The sequence below is a fragment of the Perognathus longimembris genome, chromosome 7 (assembly GCF_023159225.1).
Source record: "Perognathus longimembris pacificus isolate PPM17 chromosome 7, ASM2315922v1, whole genome shotgun sequence".
NCBI classification, from domain to species: Eukaryota; Metazoa; Chordata; class Mammalia; order Rodentia; family Heteromyidae; genus Perognathus; species Perognathus longimembris.
In genome coordinates this window covers 62,122,200-62,141,537 of record NC_063167.1, presented here as the reverse complement: position 1 = coordinate 62,141,537, position 19,338 = coordinate 62,122,200, and the positions used below count along the sequence as shown (strand labels likewise).

Below are 19,338 nucleotides of genomic sequence, written 5' to 3'. Positions count from 1 at the left end.
AAGGTCAAGCGCCTTCTTCATGCCCACGTTGGGGCTTATGGTTCCATGAAGGTTAAGAATCACTGGTAACTGGTTCTTCCCACTCACTCCAAAATACAAACAACCTCAGACTTCTTTCTTTAGTTTCCCTCTAAACTTCAGGATTCTTCATGTTATTGCTTTGAAAAAGCTGAAATTATCCTTGGTCACACAATAGCCTCAAAACCAGTTGATATCACAGGGTCCTGATTGGCTAGGGAGAAAGTAGGCTTTCTTAGTAACTGGGCTAGGTTTCTTCCTCTCTCCTCCCTTCTTCCTACCACAGTGCCAACTTCTTCCTGCATCCTATGTAGTTTTCCATTCAAGCATCTCAAGTATTTGCTTTGTCTACTGAATGGATGACTGCATTCAATTCCAGATTGGTTTTCATGCTTACTAATTATTATGCTCCGCCCCCCCCCCCCCCCCGCCTTTGGTTTTTTGGTCTCCAAATACCATGAAGCTTGCTTTCCTGTAGTTTAGTGAAATTAGCAATCCATAAGTGTTGTGATTGCTCTTATTTCATGCAATTTGATTTGTATGGCTGTCCTGCAATTAATGGGTATCACATTTTAAACCTTCATTGACGTGTGTGTGTGTGTGTGTGTGTGTGTGTATGTGTGTGTGTGTGTGAATACTGGAGCTTGAACTCAGGGTTTGGGCACTGTCTTTTAGCATTTTTTTTTTTTTTGCTCAAGGCTGAAGTTTCACCACTTGAACCAGAGATCTACTTCCATCCTTTTATGATTGTTAATTGGAGCTAAGAGTTTCATGGAGTTTCTTGCCTAAGTTGGCTTTGCTCTGCAATCCCCAGATCTCAGCCTCCCCAGTAGTTAGAATTACAAGTATAGGCCATCAGTGCCTAGCTCTTCATTAACTTTTTTGTTCTTTGTCTTATGTTATAGCAATGTTTATTGTTTATTGAACCTCTGGTCATTTTCACCATTAGTCATGTTTTATTAAATAAAAAGTGAATTTATTATTATTATTTATTATATGAATTTTTATTAAATCAAAAGTGAATTGGGGATCATCAAGGTGGATCCATTTAACCTCACTGCTAAAGAGATAGTGGTTAAGTCTGAGCTCAGTATTTCATGAACATATCTCAGGGGCATTGGGCAGGCTTCCTCTCAGGGCCCTGAGTTCACAGTGGAGGACACTGCTCTCAGATAGTTAAGATACCATCATCTTCTTAGAGATGAATCCTTCAATATTTCCAGTCAAGTATATACTATATATTAGGACTGTGATGGCCTTGGCCGTGGCTCTCTGCCTATAGAACTGTGCCTATAAGCAGGATTTACACTGTGGCACAATGCTCTCTCACCTGAAGGACACTAATGCGTTCTCAAATTTCTCTTTCACTGAACACCGAGCAGTGAATTTCCAGGAGTCCACTCAGCCCTACGTCCAGCGCTTGCTTGGCGAGAAAGGGCACATGAAGTGATCAGATTGAAAAAGGAGGGAAACTATGGCAGGTTCAAGGCAAACAGGTTTGCAAAGTTTTTGTGATATGACATTCACTGTAGTCATTGATTTTTTTCTTTCTAAAGGCATTTATCCACCAAGTTTTTCTGGCAGATATTTTGCCCAGGCTGTATGGTTATTTTTGAATGGGTCTAATTCTAACATACTTAGTCTTGTGTCTGTTTACCCTGTTCCTTCCTTCCTTCCTTCCTTCCTTCCTTCCTTCCTTCCTTCCTTCCTTCCTTCCTTCCTTCCTTCCTCCCTCCCTCCCTTCCCTCCCCCTCCCTTACCCCTCTTTCTCCTTTCCTCCCCCCTCCTCCCTTCCCTCCCTTCCCTCCCTCCCTCCCTCCCTCCCTTCCCTTTTCTGTGCTGGTTCTGGGGCTGAAACTCAGGGCCTGGGTACTGTCCCTGAGCTTCTTTTGCTCAAGGCTAGCACTCTACCACCTGAACCACAGCTCAGCTTTTTTGGCAGTTTATTTCCTGCCTGGGCTGGCCTGGAACCACAATCCTCAGATTTCAGCCTCCTGAGTAGTTAGGATTGTAGGCCTGGGCCACCAGTGCCCAGCTTACTGTTTCTAAGTAACTGTTGCATGTTAGTTGATTTCCTTGGGTATATCTAATGGCCTGCTGGTCATGTATCCTACAAGTTGTTTGCTAGAAAGCTCCCAGTCTCAGGTTGAACCTTTGGAATGACCTCTGGGTTTTATTGGGCCCAAAGGAGAGATCTAGTCTGGGACCTGAGGATCACACAAGATCATAGTTTGAAGTAGCTTGACCACCCAGATGTGAGGCTCATGGGGCTGATGTGTGGCTGTTGTTTCTCAGGTTGAGTCTGTTTCTAATGATTCCTTCTTTCTTTGGAAAGAGGGTTCGGAACCACTCTCATCTCTGTTGTCTTCTGTCTCAGTTGGTGACAGGCACTTTTGATGCTGGATATTGTCCTGAGAAGGCAACCCTAAGAACACACATCTAAATGTGAAGAGGATCTGTTAGATCATGGGTTGGATAGGGTCTGAGTCCTGGCTCCTTTGTCCCCCTTCCTGAGGCCACAAAACTCCAGAGACTGTGTGAGTGGCAACTGGCCCGTATTTCTCTGGTCATCCACTGAGACTGCACAGGAGCACTCTGCAATCTAGACTCAAGTCCTTTAAAGGACTGTCCTGCTTCTCAAGAAGCATGGAGCTCATGCAGGACTTTTCTTCTTCCTCTCTTCTCCCCTCCTTGTTAATATAGATAACAGAACATAACTCAATAAAAAAAATTATAGCCAGGTGCTGGTGGCTCACACCTGTAATCTTAGCTACTCAGGAGGCTGAGCTCTCAGTATCACAGTTCAAAGCCAGCTCAGCCAGGGAGGTTTGTGAGGCTCTTATCTCCAAGTAATTACCAGATATCAGAAGTGATGCTGTGGCTCAAAGTGGTAGAGTGCTAGGCTTGAGCAAAAGAGCTCAGGGACAGTGCCCAGGCCCTAAGTTCAAGCCTTATGACTGACAGGAAAGAAGGGAGGGAGGGAAAGTGGGAGGAAGATGTTATATTTCCAATTAAAAGATCCTAAAAAAATAACCTTCAATTACAAAAAATTCCTCAGGAACTGTGTAATCTGAATGATAAACCTAATATATTAGACATTGTAACTAATGTTATTACCAAGATATAGAAAGCTAACTACAAGTAACAACCCCCAAAGGGTATTGAGACTCAAAGTAAAAGTTTTGAGATGGATAGATTCAGGCACCATTGGATACAGTTGAATAATTAAATACTGCAATTAAACTTAATGTCTATCTTTTGTCTGGTTGTCTGTCCTAGCTCCAAATGCTGACAGGTTTTCCTTTGGTGGGGACTTAGCATCTATCACTCTAGACTCAGCCTGTGCCTGTAGTCTGTGAGTGCCAAACCTGATCATGTACTTGGAAATAATACTGTGCTCAGTGCAGTAGTCCCAATGTGTGCATATTTCTTTGTGAAAGATTATTTACGACTGCTAGACATTTTATATTATGTTCCCTATATTCCGTTACATTGTATTTTGTGTAATTCACCTTACATTTTGAGCCCTGTGTATATTCTATGTTACATTAATGATTAATGCAGTTCAGAATTTAGTTCTTAAGATGAAGACTAAAATAGAAGCACTAATATTTTCTGTTATCCCCAGTGGATTGTTTTGTACACTTCACTTTGAGGATTACTGTGTAGAAAGACCACCTGTGTGGCCACAGGTTACAAGCATGCTCCGACCCGGGCTCATGGATCCTCTATGGCCCATGTGAGTTATGTGCCCATCCCTGAGTCCTGAGTCTTTGAAACAGGAACAGCAAACTATTACTAAAGTGGTCAAATGTGATTAGATATAAGAATCTTATAGTCATTGACATTTTATCCCAAAATGAGGGACACAATCCTTGTCAGTACAGATAGAGGTTACAGTGATAGAGATAGAAGTTCTCTAACTCCATAGCACTGTAATCCCACTGGTGCTAACTACATTTCTATCATTTCATACCTGAAGTATTATAAAAGTGTCTCTGATCATCTAGGTTTTGCTCTTCTACAAACTCACAAATACACTTACACATTTACACACAATCTCTCGCCTCATACTTATACACACAAACACACATGCGTGCACACACATACACACATGCACACACATTTTTTCCAGCAACAGGAGAATGCTGTATATTGAAGTTCAGGAATTGGTGAGTCTTAATTTCTCTTTTTATAATTGTTAAGAATGTCTGCAATGTCACTCTTCTGTGGGCCTAAATATGTTTTTGATTGTTTTTTAAGAGTTATTATAGCTAAAAATGCTTTTCCAGAATCTATGTTGAAAATCTTGCCTTCTGTTTTGTGGCTTTCTTATCAACTTCCAAATGTAATTGATATTTTGGAAACAAAATGCTTAGTTTTTACTGTATTCCAATTCGTAACTCTTAATAAAATTAAAACTTGCTTGAGAAAAAAAAAAAAGAATGTCTGCAATGGACAACATCAGCGGCTGTGTGGAAAGGCAGATAGTAGAAAGGTTGGAATAATGTTTAGATCTCTGTCTTTTTTTTTTTTTTTTTTTTTTTGGCCAGTCCTGGGCCTTGGACTCAGGGCCTGAGCACTGTCCCTGGCTTCTTCTTGCTCAAGGCTAGCACTCTGCCACTTGAGCCACAGCACCCTTTCTGGCCGCTTTCTGTATATGTGGTGCTGGGGAATCGAACCCAGGGCCTCATGTATACGAGGAAAGCACTCTTGCCACTAGGCCATATCCCCAGCCCCTAATGTTTAGATTTCTAAAGAAGTAAGGCTGTGCCTGGCTGGACAGAGCAGTGCTAACATGAACAGCGGAAGTACTGAATTGAAAGTCCTATTCAGAAACAAGTTAAGGGACAGACTGTTCTGGGTATTTAAAAATTGATCTTCCATGGCAGAAATACAATGGCACTTCTTGATTCTGAGGTGAAAGAAGAATGCTTGAGGGATGACCTGAAGTTTTACTTCATGAGCCCCTGTGAAAAATATCGAGCCAGACATCAGATTCCATGGAAACTGGGCTTGCAGATTTTGAAGATAGTCATGGTCACCATGCAGGTAATTGATATTATTTCTTTTCTCTTCACCTCAGGATGAAACTGGGGTCATGTGTGCTGTCTCTGACTTTTGTTTTGAAAAGTTTACACTTAAGTTCCTAAGACTATAAAGTCATATCAACTCTGGAGAGCAGATGGCAGGTTGAAGTTCAGTTTAGAAGGAAGCTGGAAGTCATCGCTCCATAGGCTCTGTAAACAATAATAATATTTATTGAAGGGGATTTTTGTACCTGTGTGAGGCCCATCGCCTGGCCAAGGTGGTCAGTTTAAAGTGATTTGTATTCTTGAAATCTCTCATCTTGGATCAAATGTCCTTTATTTAAATGTTCTCTTGAAATATACATTGTTTTCAGATTTATAGAATGTTGTTTCCCTTTCATCAGTAGCAATGTGTGCTAAGTGAATGATTTCTGGGCACTATCAAGAACGTACACTATCCAAGTACTAGTGGCTCACACTTATAATCCAAGCTACTCAAGAGACTAAGATTTGAAGATTAAGATTCAAAGCCAACAGGAAACTCCATGAGACTCTTATCTTCCATTAACCAGCCAAAAGTCAGAAGTGGGATGTAGCTCAAGTGGTAGAGAGCACCAATCTTGGGCAAAAAAAATGCCAAGTGAGAGCACTAGGCCCTGAGTTCAATCCTCAGTACTGGCACACTTGTGCACACACACACATACACAAATTAGACAATTTGCTTAGACTGATTTGCTACAGGCTTATCACTAGCATCAGAAAAGTCTAGTCACTGGGTTGCCCTGTAGCTATCGATCTCTGATACTAATCAGTCTAGGGGAGGCTCCTGTGTAGATAATGTATTTGAAACATATATGCTTTAAAAATTAGTACAGATTTGGGGAATTTATTGCTATTGAGAAACAACCATTCTATTATTGATGCAAAAGTATGTAAAGTTGCTATTTCTAGAATATAATCATAAGTACTCAGAATACACCCCTACAGCTGTAAAACTGAGAGGCTTCTGCTGCACCTGCAGTTGCATCATCTATACTCAGAAGGAGGTCCTTCTGTTTTGTGGCATGCCATCTTAGCTCACCTCATTGAGCTGTAGGGGAAGAAAATCACGTGAGAAGAAACAAGACTGAGATATAAGCACTCTATTAAAGGTATGTGCTTATTAGATTTTTTCATTCTTGGTTTTGAAGTTTTGATTCTGATAGCTTAAAGCCTAGATGCATTGTTAGCATTACCTGAAAAGACAAGAAATAATGTTCTTTTCTGTCCTTTGATTAATTTTTTTTGTGTGGATACTGGGACTTGAACTTGAGGCCTCATGCTCTTGATTGGCTTTTTCATTCAAGGTTGGTGCTCTACCATTTCAGCCACAATCCACTTCCAGATTTTTTGTTGGCTGATTGGAGACCAGTCTTTTATTTTCCTTTGTAAAGAATTTACTCTTTGTAATAACCACCATGTAAGCCCCTCCCCTGGCAACCAATGGACTATTAGATGTCCCTAGAGTTTGGACCACCTCCCACAGACTCTGCCATGTCTGGCCTGCATAGTTGTCCCTTCCCGTTATCCAGTATAACAAAGCCTGAGAGAATGCCAACCAGCTGCCATTTCCCAAAGTAATGCAAAAGGACATGAGTCCACTTCTTTCAGTGGTGACTGCCAGGTCTTTAGATAGTAATTATCTCAAACTCATCATTTGTGACAGTCTGGAGAAGAGCGGGAAGGGAGGGTTCATTGCCCAAGCCTGCAAGCTCTTGGTGGTGCTAGATATTGGGCAGCAGCAACTCAATCTACTCCATGGTGGGGTTCTCCAAGGGGCAAGGCACCCCAGCTTCTCCTTGGGCAGGCTCTACATTGTCTTAAAGTTGCAATTCTTTAAAACCTTGCTGCTCCTCCATAACTTCCATCTTTGCAGGGCCTGACAGGTCTGACGGAGCCTCAGCTGCTGGGTGGCTGCCATATTCTTGTCCTGGCACTCTGTGCCTTCACCTGCAAGGTGTAACAGCATCTCCTGCAGTTCCTCCTTCTTCTTCCACTTGATTCTGGTGGTCCACCTTGTCAGGCAGGCTGTGGATGAAGCAGGTTTTTAGCTTGTTCTTGGGTACCTGTGCATCCTGCTTCCTGTCCCCAGACAGCCGTGATTCCAGCTCTTGGGGATGAGGGCCTGGTACTCTAGGTCTCTCTGGCACTGGGCTGCCAGGTTGGCCAGGCACCTAAGGTGGGCCTGCTGCTCCTGCAGCTGCCAGCTGAGCTTCACCTTCTTTGATTCAGCCACTGATTGATAGTGCTCCAATGTAAAATCTCACATGGTTTGTGGGTTGTTGGCATCCCCTGGAAAAGTCACATGAAGTGGAGTTGACTTCTTACTGTTTTCTTCTTCTTTGCTCATGCCCTTACCTTCCCTAGGGGAAGCCAGGAAGCTCATCTGGGTCTGCAGCTGCTCGTTCTCATATCTTGCTGCATCTAGGCATTTCAGTGTGTCCTGTAACTTTTGAGTTCTCAGTTCTCCAATTTGCTCTGCACCTGATCCTGCTCCAGCTGCTTCAGCAGCTAGGGCTGCCTCAGCAGGTGCTGCTGCAGGGCCTCCTTCTCTGAGGTCAGCTGTTGATTGGAGACCGTGTGTTCTTCATAGATGGCTCCTGCAGCTGGGCCAGGACTGCTCCTGCTGTTCCTGCAGATTCTGAGCTGCTTGGTTCTTTAATTCAGCAATCTTTTCCCATTCTTTGAACTTCTCCTCTAACTGGTCCAGCTTCTCCTGCAGATGTTTCTTCACCTGCTGCTCCGAGTGCAGGATGCTGGTGATCTCCTCCTCACCACTCAGCATATGGAAGGCATCCTCCAGCTGGGCCAGCTGATCTTTCAGCCATTGGTTGTGCAAGAGAGTGCATCTCATGCTCTTGTGCTCCCTTTCCATTGTCTTGAGGATCTTGTGTCAATCTTTGGCCTGCTGATTCCATTCCTTGGCCTTCTCCAGTATCTGCAGCCATTCCTGCTGCTCCAGGTTCTAGAGACTGAGGCTCTGTATTTGGATGTGCAGTTGCTCCTCCAGGTTTTTTAGGTTCTTCTGCATCTGGTACGCCTGAGCTTATAGCTGCTGCTCAACCTGAGATGGCTCTGCAGGAAGCTGCAGGGGTGGCAGCTCTGCCTGCTGATTTCTCAGTTCCACAAGGATGGTTTCAAGTCTAACATCTGCTTCATCCCTTTCTCCTTCTCCTCTTTCATTTGGCTCATCTGCTCCGACAGCTGCTGAACCTTCTCCTTCCACAAGGACCTCTCCATTCTCAGGATTTCTGCGAGGTTTTCTCTCTCCAAATTTAATGTTGTCACCAACTATTCTGTATTATCTAGTTGTCTTTCCAACTCTGCCTGTTCTTCTAGTGCTTGTTGTAATTCATGAATTTTGATCTTCCTGTTGGCCATCTGTGTCAGGAGCATTTCCAACCTCTCCTATATCTCTGTGTTCTCTTCCTCCAGATCACCATAGACTCTGATGTTTTCCTGGAGCTTCAGCTTTACAGCTTTTCAGTGCTTCCTGTGCACAGGCCATCTTCTCATCCTCTTCCCCCTATTGATCTTTCAGGTCTTTCTTTTCCTGCTTCAGTGTACAGCGGCTCTTTTTGCATTCTGCAAAGGCAAGCACCAGATGTTGGTAGAACTTTTCTAGATTCTTGGTGTTATTGAGACCCATGACACTTTTGACCCTGGCATCTCTGACTGTGCCCAAAGATGGAGAAGGCTCAGTGTTAGTGTGGTTTTTGGCTGCACCTTCAGTCCCCAGTGGGGTTTCTCTTAGGAGGTTACTGCCATTTTTAGTCTCCTTCTTCTTCTTCTTCCTCCTCCTCCTCCTCCTCCTCCTCCTCCTCCTCCTCCTCCTCCTCCTCCTCCTCCTCCTCCTCCTCCTCCTCCTCCTCCTCCTCTTCTTCTTCTTCTTCTTCTTCTCCTTCTTCTTCTCCTCCTCCTCCTCCTCCTCCTCCTCCTCCTCCTCCTCCTCCTCCTCCTCCTCCTCCTCCTCTTCCTCTTCCTCCTCCTCCTTCCTCTTCCTCTTTCTCTTCTTCTTCTTGGATTCTGCAGGCCCATCAGCACAATTACTCTGCTGGTTTTCTTGTAGTAGTTTCTTTCCTGCAGTTATTTCTAAAAAAAATATTTTGTCTTGTTTTCTGGAGCAGTGAAGGTAGGGGATCCATATTCCAAGGCTCTCTGAAATCACCTCTATTCTTGCACTCACCACCACCACCATCTACTTCCTGCTGTATCTTCAAAATCCCCTCGATTCTCTCACTCATCATTCAGCACCCACCCTCAAGTATCTCCCTCAACTGTTGGTAGTGGTGTGAGGCAGCAGAGGGGATATCAGTACAACTAGGTAGCTTGGAATATGGGTGTGGGCCCAATTCTTGTATTCCATTGGTCAGAGAGAAACATTAGACATAGGGGCATGGTCAGGCTTTTGTAATCCAGGTAGAATGGGTGGAATCACACTGACAGCTGCTCCTGTAGCCCCTCCCCCATGCAGACATGTCTAGTTTTGTTGGGGGACAGGTGGAACCTGCTCTTGCTATATAGGTACACAGTTTTACAAGTCACCTTTCCTGGCTTCCCTCACACAACTGTGGTCACCAGAGTTTCCACCAGGCTTCCAACTGCCCTTCAGGAAGTGGTACTAAGAAACAGCTTTCTGCCCACATCCAATGTCTTCAGGTCTTTACTCCATGCAGAATTAGCTTAATTGTTCTGACCATATTTGTTTACCCTTGTATTTTGATCAGAGAATGAGGTTCATAATGGCCTTAGTATACCCTGCTATTCCAGTTGCTCTGGGACTGGAGGGTGCAGGGATACCATGGGTCCAGGGCTCCTCTCCATGAGTTTCAACCATGCTACACACCTAGGCCATGCATAGCCCTGCATGTGCTCCACACACTTTGGCAGGTGATCTCAGAGGATTCAGAAACACAATCATGGGAGGAATGAGAATGCCTGAGAATTCCATGCTGCTGTCCAGGAGTATGTGAAATCCACACTAGACAGAAACAAGAGTGATAAATGGGAGATGATGGAAAACAAATGTTAGCCAAGCAGTCAGTTAACCAGCCACATCCAAATGACATCCAGTGTGTCCAGAATCCAGGCTCTGGGGCAGCCCACTATCACCTTATCCCCTGGACATCTACTTCAGCATTGCAGTGATTGGTGAAGTGATTGACGAATTCATTTTGTGTGGTCAACTTTTCCTTTCAATGAAAAATCTGTGCTGGTTGTGGTGGTATGCACTTGAAGTTCTCTCTGCTCCAGTCACTTCTGAAATGAACTCTACCTTGGTATGATGGCTATATGGCATCATAAGGATGTCCATTATAAACATACATTCTGCCTATAAAGAGTCACTGTAAGTACATTCCTTGTAAGTTGCAGGCCCTGGGACTCAGTGCAGAGGCAACTTCTCAGTCCCTCAACTAAGATGGCACCTGGTCCCTAACTCCCACCACAGCAATCAGCTCAGGAGGATACCTTAAGGAAAACAAAACATTACTTCCCTGAACTCCACAGTAATTTATAATCTCAAAGGGGGTGTCTGCATTCTTTTGCTAGTTTTGCTATCTCTCTCCATATTTCTTGAACATAGCTAGAATGGTATCTTGTTTTTATCTTGCACAGGATATTTTCTCCTAGAATGATTTCAGAATGAAATATTTACTTCACTTGTCAAACTACATTAGCATGTACTTATTTTCTGTCTTGTGCTCTCAGCAAATCTTAGGATCTAGTTAGTTGGATGTGATACATTTTTACTGTCACCTGCCTTTTGAAGATAAAGTCATTTTTGTCAATCCTGTCTTCACTTGCCCTTGCTCTGTAGGGAAAGCTTGGTGCTTTCATTGTAAGAAAGACTTGGCAGTTTCCTCCTTATTACTGTCTTTTCTAAGTGAAGCTTTGAAAACTCAAACCTTCCCTGACACTAGATAAAGATGTTGGCTTGTTCTATGAACAATGGAATGGAGGAAATTTCTTGCTCTTGATGCCAGGTAGAAGTGATTCCAATCAGAGATTACAATTACATGCTCTCTTCTCCCCAAACTTGTATTAATGGCTTTGCGTTTAAATAAGGCAATGACTTTAAATATCAGCAAATGGTAGATCTCTTTCTTGGTCAATTGTACATTCCTTATTTTTGGCAGCACTGAACTGTGAACTTAAAGTCTGTGTTCTATAGCCCTTTTTGAGCCCTTCCACCTCCTACCCCTTCCTTCCTTCTCTCCCTCCCTCCATGTTTCCCTCTGAATCTCCCTCCATTCCTCCCTCTCTCTTTCTCTCTCTTGTTCTTGTCTTCCCCTCCCTGCCTCTTCTGCCAGCCTCAGGTTGTGATTCTTTTGCTACCAATCCTCTTATCTCTGCTTCATGAGTATCTTGTGAGCACAGGCATTCTCCACTATACCCAGACCTTCTTTTGTTTCTTTAGTGTCACTCTGGATTTTGGAGCAAAGGACCTAATAAACTGGTAGCATTTCACTTTAAGCTGTCATGTGGCCAAATGCATGAGAGGCTCTACTGACAGTCAGACCTAGATTCAGATAGTCACTTTGATATTTTCTAGATGTCCCAGCATAGACACATTATACGTCCTCCAGTTGCATATATATAAAATGAGATCATATTCATCAATTGATCCAGAATGTGATGAAAACATTGTGATGGGCACTACTTCCCTTCCTGAGTATCTGGTAGTAAGAAAAAAGAAAAAAAAATAATTGCCTGACACAGTGTGGCGGCATCAAATGAAAATAAAAAGAATTAAGTTTTAACACTGTCCCTGGTATTCCATGCTAAGGGTTGATCTTGCTCACATTGTACCCCAAGCTTGGCACAAGACCGACTTGGTAAACTGTGATGGAAGATTCAGTGGTGCTACTGGTAAGGCAAGCAGTGTCAGAGGGTGTGGATGCCTCTGCTAAAAATTTAAAACAATCATGTGAATCTATTTCCTGGTTTACTTTTTCAGCTTTCAGAGAGCAACAGGATCTTTCCTGGAGTTTCCACCAGGTACCACTGACAGACATCATATGCTTGGAAGAACTTTTAGCCTTCAGTTGTTTGATTTTCAGCCTGTGTTGGATGATGTGGGGCTTCTTATCTGATGTTTCTCTTAGAGTGGCAGTGTTTTAGCACTTGCTCAATTGTTGGATGTGGTATTTGAGGCATGTGGAATGGTGAGAGTATCATCTATGGATATTTTCCAGCAATAATTGCATTTCATAATTTGGAAAAACTTGCAATTAAATCCTTTTTATAAGAAATATCTCAGAGGTATTTGATAGAAAAAAATTTATGTAGCACACAAATTAAGATAGTTTTGGTGTTAGATCTGACTCTTAGTCTAGTTAGTTGGCTTGTAGCAATTTAATAGGACTAAACCTCAGTTTCTACTGTGCAAAATCACAACTAAATACTGCATGTATAAACTGGGTAGAAGAGGTTCACACTTGTAATCCTAGCTACATATCAAGCTGAAAGCTGAAGGATTATGGTTTGAAAAGTCCTTAAGATTCAGTCACAAAAATGATGAACAAAAAGCTGGCTGGAGGCTTTGTTCAAGTGATAAAAGCACCAGCTGAGCAAGTAAGGCAAGGAGGTTTAGGATCTAAGAAAAGAAAAGGGAAAAAAAAAAACTCCTTTGAACAAGTAACTGACAATTTATCAAAATGAATATCAGGAAGCTGAAATATGTGTTGTCTGCAAGGGGGCTTAATAAGAAGGGGGTGGGAAAATGGGGAAGGGGTGATGAATATATTATAATATTCAATGTATATATGTGAAAATAGAGCTAGGTAACTGAAGGGTTACCTTCAGTTGGGGTTTTGAGATGAGGGAGAATGATGGAAGGGATAACATTGATCAAGTTGCTCTCTCCTCAAAAACTGACATGGTGAATTGAATCCCCTTTATACTACTACTTAAAGATAATAAAAATACATAAATATAAAAACTAAAAAGATAGCAATGCTTGAACAAAAGTTAACACAGTACCTGGCAGAATAACATTGCTGACAATGGTGATGATTAGTTTTAATTATTTAATTTTAGAAAATAATCAGACAAAATGTAAAATCTAAAAAATGTAAAACACTAAGGCTGGGTGCTAGTGGCTCATGCCTTTCATCCTAGCTACTCAGGAGGCTGGAATCTGGGGATCATGGTTCAAAGGCTACCTAGGCAGGAAAGTCAGTGAGACCCATCTCTAATTAACCACCAGAAAACTGGAAATGGAGCTGTGGCTTAAAAAGTGGTACAGCAACTAGTCCTGAGGAAAATTATTCAGGAACAGTGCTCAGACCCTGATTTCAAGCCCCATGACCAATAACAACAAATGTTAATCACTAAAAAACTTTATTCCAGTTTTCATATGCAAATAGATGTTAGTTTCATCAGAATTGTTCCTAAGTGATTTCTTGTATACTAGAGTTGAGCTGGATCCCATTGAATAATGGAATAACAAAAGTGTCAGGACCAGCTAATTAAACTTAAAATTTAACCTCTGAAGGAATAATTTTAAAATGTTTTTCTATCTTAGTTGGGTGAGGTGGGAAACTTTTGAGGGTTTCTTTGATTATGTTTTAAAACAACTTAGGAAGGTATAGAAAGATATACACCCCTGCCCGGGCGTGGTATGTGAGAGACAGAGAGGGGTGAAGGCATGGAACAGGGTACAGTGGATATGAAGAGCACACAAGGTGAGGGCACACATGATACTATGTATATGCACGTGTGTGTGTGTGTGTGAGAGAGAGAGAGAGAGAAATGGATATACCTATGTGAGAGCTATACACACAGCTATACAGCTGTGATATGTATGTATATAGAGATAGATAGATAGATAGATATATAGATAGATAGATAGACAGATGTATATGTGTCATTTATATTGCTTTTAGTTTTTATAAGCTTTTGGTGCTAATTTTTCCCTTTATTGAGCTCCAAGAATAAGCTTTTCATTTCTGTTGAAGTGAGTCTTTGGCTATCTAAGCTTTTGTGTGAGAACACAGTGTAAGAAAGAGCAAAGTAGGCATTTTATCAGGAGCAGGTGGGTGTTTGGCGACATGCCTGGGTTTGACATCTACAGTTGTGTTCCTTCTGGAAAAATGTCTCTTTAGTAAGAGAATTTCAGGGAATGTCCCTCCCTGTACTTCAGGAGAGAAAGGAGATGTGAGAAGATCAGAGGCCCTGGCTCCCAGCCTGCTTCTTTACTTCAGTACATCAGCATATCAAAGCGTAACACTTTTAGATAGTTTGTTTCTGAGTCCCAACACAATTTTATCCTACTTACAACTGCTGATATAGCACCATAGGGTCATTCTTTTTGCTGATGTTTGACAATGTTGCTATTAGCGTAAAGCTAAGTATTGAAATTTTTCTTCCTTTTAGAAGTGAGGTTGATAATAATAAGGAATTATCTTCCTCTGGCAAGTGGTAAGTGTCATACTCCTATTTTGTTTCCTAGCTTGTTCGATTTGGTTTAGGTAACCAGCTGGTAGTAGCTTTCAAGGAAGACAACACAGTTGCATTTAAGCACTTGTTTTTGAAAGGATATTCTGGTGTAGATGAAGATGACTATAGCTGCAGCATTTATACTCAAGAGGACACCTATGAGAGCATCTTTTTCACTATTAATCAGGTAAGACTGGCACTTGACACTTGTCCTTGTTGTCTTTGAAAACAACTGAAAATTATACATATATTAAAATGTTAATTGTGCATCATCTTTCAAAATGCTTTTTAATTATTTCTAGAGCTATATAACAGTGGTTTTCTGTTTTGAGAGTTTTTCTTTAAAATTTACCCTGTTTTAATATATGTCTCCATTGCTACTACTTTGGGAAGATTATCAAATGGCTAAGAGAGTCATAATGTCAAGTTTGATGAAGATTTGAAACCCATACTAAAAGTCCATGGTAATCTTAGTTTTGGCTTCTTAGTATTAATAAGCCTAGCTAAACCTTGAGGATATGAAATATAATACAATTATATTATAGATAGGTATAAGAAAGTACATTTGTTAGTCTGAAGAAACAGAGGAGAGAGATAGTTTCTTTCATTTATTCAATATACATTGGAGTCCATGGTACGTAGCAAGCACTGGTCTAGACCTTGGGGAGTATAACACAGTGAATAAAACAAAATCCTTGTTCTTTTGAGAGGGGGAGAGATAGTTAAATATGTAGTATTAAATGTTGGCTTCCATAATACATGCTGATATGCAGAGCTGAGTTTGTTTTGCTACTGTGGTAAGAATAAAGCTACTGTGACCAGTCTTCATGGTGCTTTGGCTAGAGAGAGAATCTTTTACTGTGGAGGGCCTTAATTAAAATTAAGTGAAGATCATGATAGAATAATATACGATTGGTGGATACAGCAAGGTAAGAGCTGGGAAACAGTCTGAAAGACTCTTGGAGTTGTTAATAAATTAGATCTTCAAAAGAGTATTTAGTTGAGGGATTTTTTTTTGGCTAGTCTTGATTAGACGAAAATTATTTGCAAGTTTTATGTTCCTGAGTCAAAATTCCCTGTGTAAAAAAATCTTATTGGTGAAGATGGAGACAAGAGTTAATATAAACTGTGGTATGGGGGCCTCCATGGTGTGTCTAAACGTGAGAGCCACTGAGGAAGAGAGCCAGGAAGGAGATAGGTAAGTAACTGTGCACTGGGATGGATATTTACAAGTCTCTCTAGAAGTATTATTATTATTATTATTATTATTATTATTATTATTACTGCTACTACTGCTATACTACTATTACTAGGGCCAGTGCTGGGGCTTGAACTCAGGGTCTTTCTCACTTGGCTTTTTTACTCAGTAAGGTTGGTGCTCTGCCATTTGAGCCACAGCTTCATTTCCAGCTTTTTGCTGGTTAATTGGAGATAAGAGTCTCATGAACTTTTCTGCCCAGGCTGACTTCAAACCTTGATCCTCAGATCTCAGCTTCTTGAGCAGCTAAGATTACAGCCATGAGCCACCAGTACCCAGCTAAAAGTATTTTTACTTATTTATATTTTATATTTATAGAATTATAAATCACAAATATAAATCCATTGGAGTACAGTATGACAATTTGGTACATTTGCAATTTTCCTTTGCTTGATGAGGGAACTTCTCACTGAGATGGTGATATTTTGAATCAAAACCTGATGGAGCCAGTTGATATGGAAGTTCCAGAGAGAAAGAACAACAAAGGCTAGAGGCAGAAGCATAGCTGACAAGCTCTTGGAACTGCCAGAAGGCAGAACAATGTGGCTTTGGGACTCCAGTAGGTGATAAAGTCTGAGAGATAAGGTAGGCCCTTAGCTTTGGCTCTGAGGGAGACAGGATCTGTAGTCAGTATTTAATGTAGTAGAGCATTATGTGAAGCAATGTGGCTCTATACAACCTGAGAAGATTACTTTGTGGTATCTTTAATTGGAAAGGGCCCCAAGGAACATGATGTAACTATAAAGAGTAGCTCAAAGGGCATTTTGTATGCTGCAGTGACTGGTCGAACTTTTAAAAGCCTGTGTGTGTATGTGTTTTCATACCTTTTTAAAGAATCTTTTTGAGTCATTCCTAGGGCTTGAAATCAGGGCTAGGGCACTGTCTCTGAGCTTTTCCACTTGGGCCACAGCTCCACTTCTAACTTTTTGGTGGTTAATTAGAATTCAGAGTCCCATAGACTTTCCTGCTTAGGTTGACTTTGAACTATGATCTCAGCCTCCTGAGTATCTAGGACCCACATCTGCCTACCTATTTTGTTTTTAAATAGTATCATCTTCTAAAGAACATCTCCCTGGCACCCCTTGATTATGGTGAAAATGAAGACAACAGAATTGGCTTAAAGGTCTGCAAGCAGCTTTACAAGAAAGGGACCACATTTTCTTCCAATGAGACCCTGACTATTGACAGCAACATTGAGACAGGTAATAGGGTGGCCATTTTGTCATATGCTTTTCTCTGTCATTCCCTATGATAAGAACAAAATGGCTCCCAGGTGCTGGCAACTCTGTGGAACATCTTGCCCCTGGGAGAAGGAGCTTATCCAGGCTATGGCTGTCACATTTGCCTGTAAAGACTAGGGCTCAGGAAACTATGTGGTGACAGTACAAGTTCAGCGTTTTGGTAGATCTGTTTGCTAGAACTCAAAAGAATTGGTTTGTGGGTAAATGCATGGATGGATGTTCATGTTTGTTTAGGTTATTTTCCTAATAAGGGAATGATTAGACTATTTTTTGCTTTTATTATTTATAAAATATAGAAATGCTCTTCAAAGGTGGTTAACAACTGAGTATATCTTTTAGGAGATTCTTAGCAGCTGATCATGTTAGAATTGTTTTGTGCCCAATCTGTTGAGGATGGAAAAGAACACCATATATTTGGTTTTCATTCAATAAACTTGACACTCGCTATTTCCTGTGGTGGGGTTGCAAATAATGAACTGTTCAGGAGTAGGAATCCTAGTAGCGTTGAGAACATGGAATTGGGCTAGTACTGGGTCTTGAACATAGGGCCTTGTGCTATTATTGCTTGGCATTTTTCTGCTCAAGGCTGGCACTCTACTACTTGAGTCACACCTTTACTTCTGGCTTTTTGCTGGCTAATTGGAGGTAAGAGTTAGATTTCTCTGCCTGGGCTGGTTTTGAATCATAATCCTGAGATTTCAGCCTCCTGAGAAGCTAGGATTACAAGCATGAGCATGTAGAGCTATGATAGAATGGTGTTCATTAAATAAACGAATCATTTGGCCATATATGACTTTTTGATCTTAAGGTATCTTGGTAGCATAGAAGAGGACATTCCTGTAGCACAGAGGTTTTTATCTCTGTTTCTGAATGCCTGTTCAGTTTATCTATATGAGCATGCATTCTAAGTTCTTGATTCTGAAAGAGGTAGCCCCTAAGCCGTACATTGAGGCCATGTGCTGTCTGGTTCCAGGTGTCCATCAGAGACCCCTTTGAGGAGAGGTGCTTGGTTCTGCAGCCTGCCACACCGACATGATACTCCTTTAACCTGGGTGCTCAGCCATGCACCCTGTGACTCTGTGACAAAGATTGGGAAGATGTGAGAGATGGGGCTCAAAGCCATTCCGATCCCCCGCTACTTCATGTAGGCCCTGCCCTAGGTCATGTATTTGCCTTTTTAAAAGGTGCCACTCAAATTGGATACAACAGACAATGTTTGCCACTGGCTCACATGCTGTTTTTCTCAAGTGACTTTTAAAAAATCGGTTAAAGAAGTTTGGCCAAAGTCAATATCTAAAGGCTGCGCAGGACTGGCAGGGATGGGAACAGGATGTATTTATTTCCTGACCACCACACAGCGGTGCTATTGTTCATTTTCTCTCTATAAGAATATGACACCATTTTGAATAAATGTAGAGAGGTTCATTGATTTGAACTTAAACAGGTCAACTGTAATTTTTTTTTTACCTTATTAAGTATAATTCATCAAGAACCTTTCAGTGTATGAAAAAGATACTAAAAATTCATGGGACTTGGTTTTAGGCCCTTTTTTCTTAGATATATTGGATGATAGTAAATACAAATTGAATTTGGTTTCATTGAGGAGGCATTATAGTTTGAGTAATGTGTATTGGTTGAAACTATCTCAGATTAGCTACTCAAAGTGTACATTCTTTGCTACTAATAGACTGTGTTAAATGCAGAGATGAAACTACTTCCCAGCTTTTCTGGTGAGTTTATACTTAGTTGCATCACTGATTGCATAGATCAAGTAAGTGTTTGCCTTAATTCATGCTTCCTATTCTACCTCTGAAGGGTAGCTTTCCCTCATGGGACAAGTGGTTCAAGTGATAGAGCACCTGCCCAGGCAGTCTTGAAGTCTTTATTTCAAACTCCAGTACAATCAATCAATTAATAAACCAATCAATAGAAGTACAGCTTTCGAGTTCTGTCTTGTTAAAAGGACTGTTATGCCAGGCATCGGGGACTCACACTTATAATCCTAGCTACTCAGGAGGCTGAGATCTTAGAATCACAGTTTGAAGCTAGCCAGCAGAAAAGTCTATGAAACTTTTATCGCCAATTAACCAGCAAAAACCTGGAAGTGTAGCTGTGGCTCAAGTGATAGAGTGCTAACCTTGAGCAAAACAGCTCAGGGATAGTGCCCAGATTCTGAGTTCAAGCTCCACGACCAGCACACACAACTGTTATGAATTCTGTCAAAATTTTTCTCAACAGTTAAGTGGTTGTCATTTGAGTACAGGTTCAGTATACCAAAATTCCTGGAACCAGAAGTGTTTCTTTTCTTCAG

At 41.4% G+C, this 19,338-nt stretch overlaps 1 protein-coding gene across 2 annotated transcripts in view; it reads left to right on the top strand.

Moving 5' to 3' along the window:
- Positions 1 to 19,338, top strand: part of Mcoln2 (mucolipin TRP cation channel 2) — a 53,839-nt gene that overhangs the window by 8,753 nt on the left and 25,748 nt on the right. For both annotated transcript variants that reach the window (XM_048351679.1, XM_048351678.1), the window contains exons 2-4: positions 4,911 to 5,070; positions 14,542 to 14,715; positions 16,835 to 16,988. In XM_048351679.1, the coding sequence (XP_048207636.1) occupies positions 4,918 to 5,070; positions 14,542 to 14,715; positions 16,835 to 16,988 (481 nt within the window). In that variant the 5' untranslated portion in view covers positions 4,911 to 4,917. The remainder of the gene's footprint in view (positions 1 to 4,910; positions 5,071 to 14,541; positions 14,716 to 16,834; positions 16,989 to 19,338) is intronic.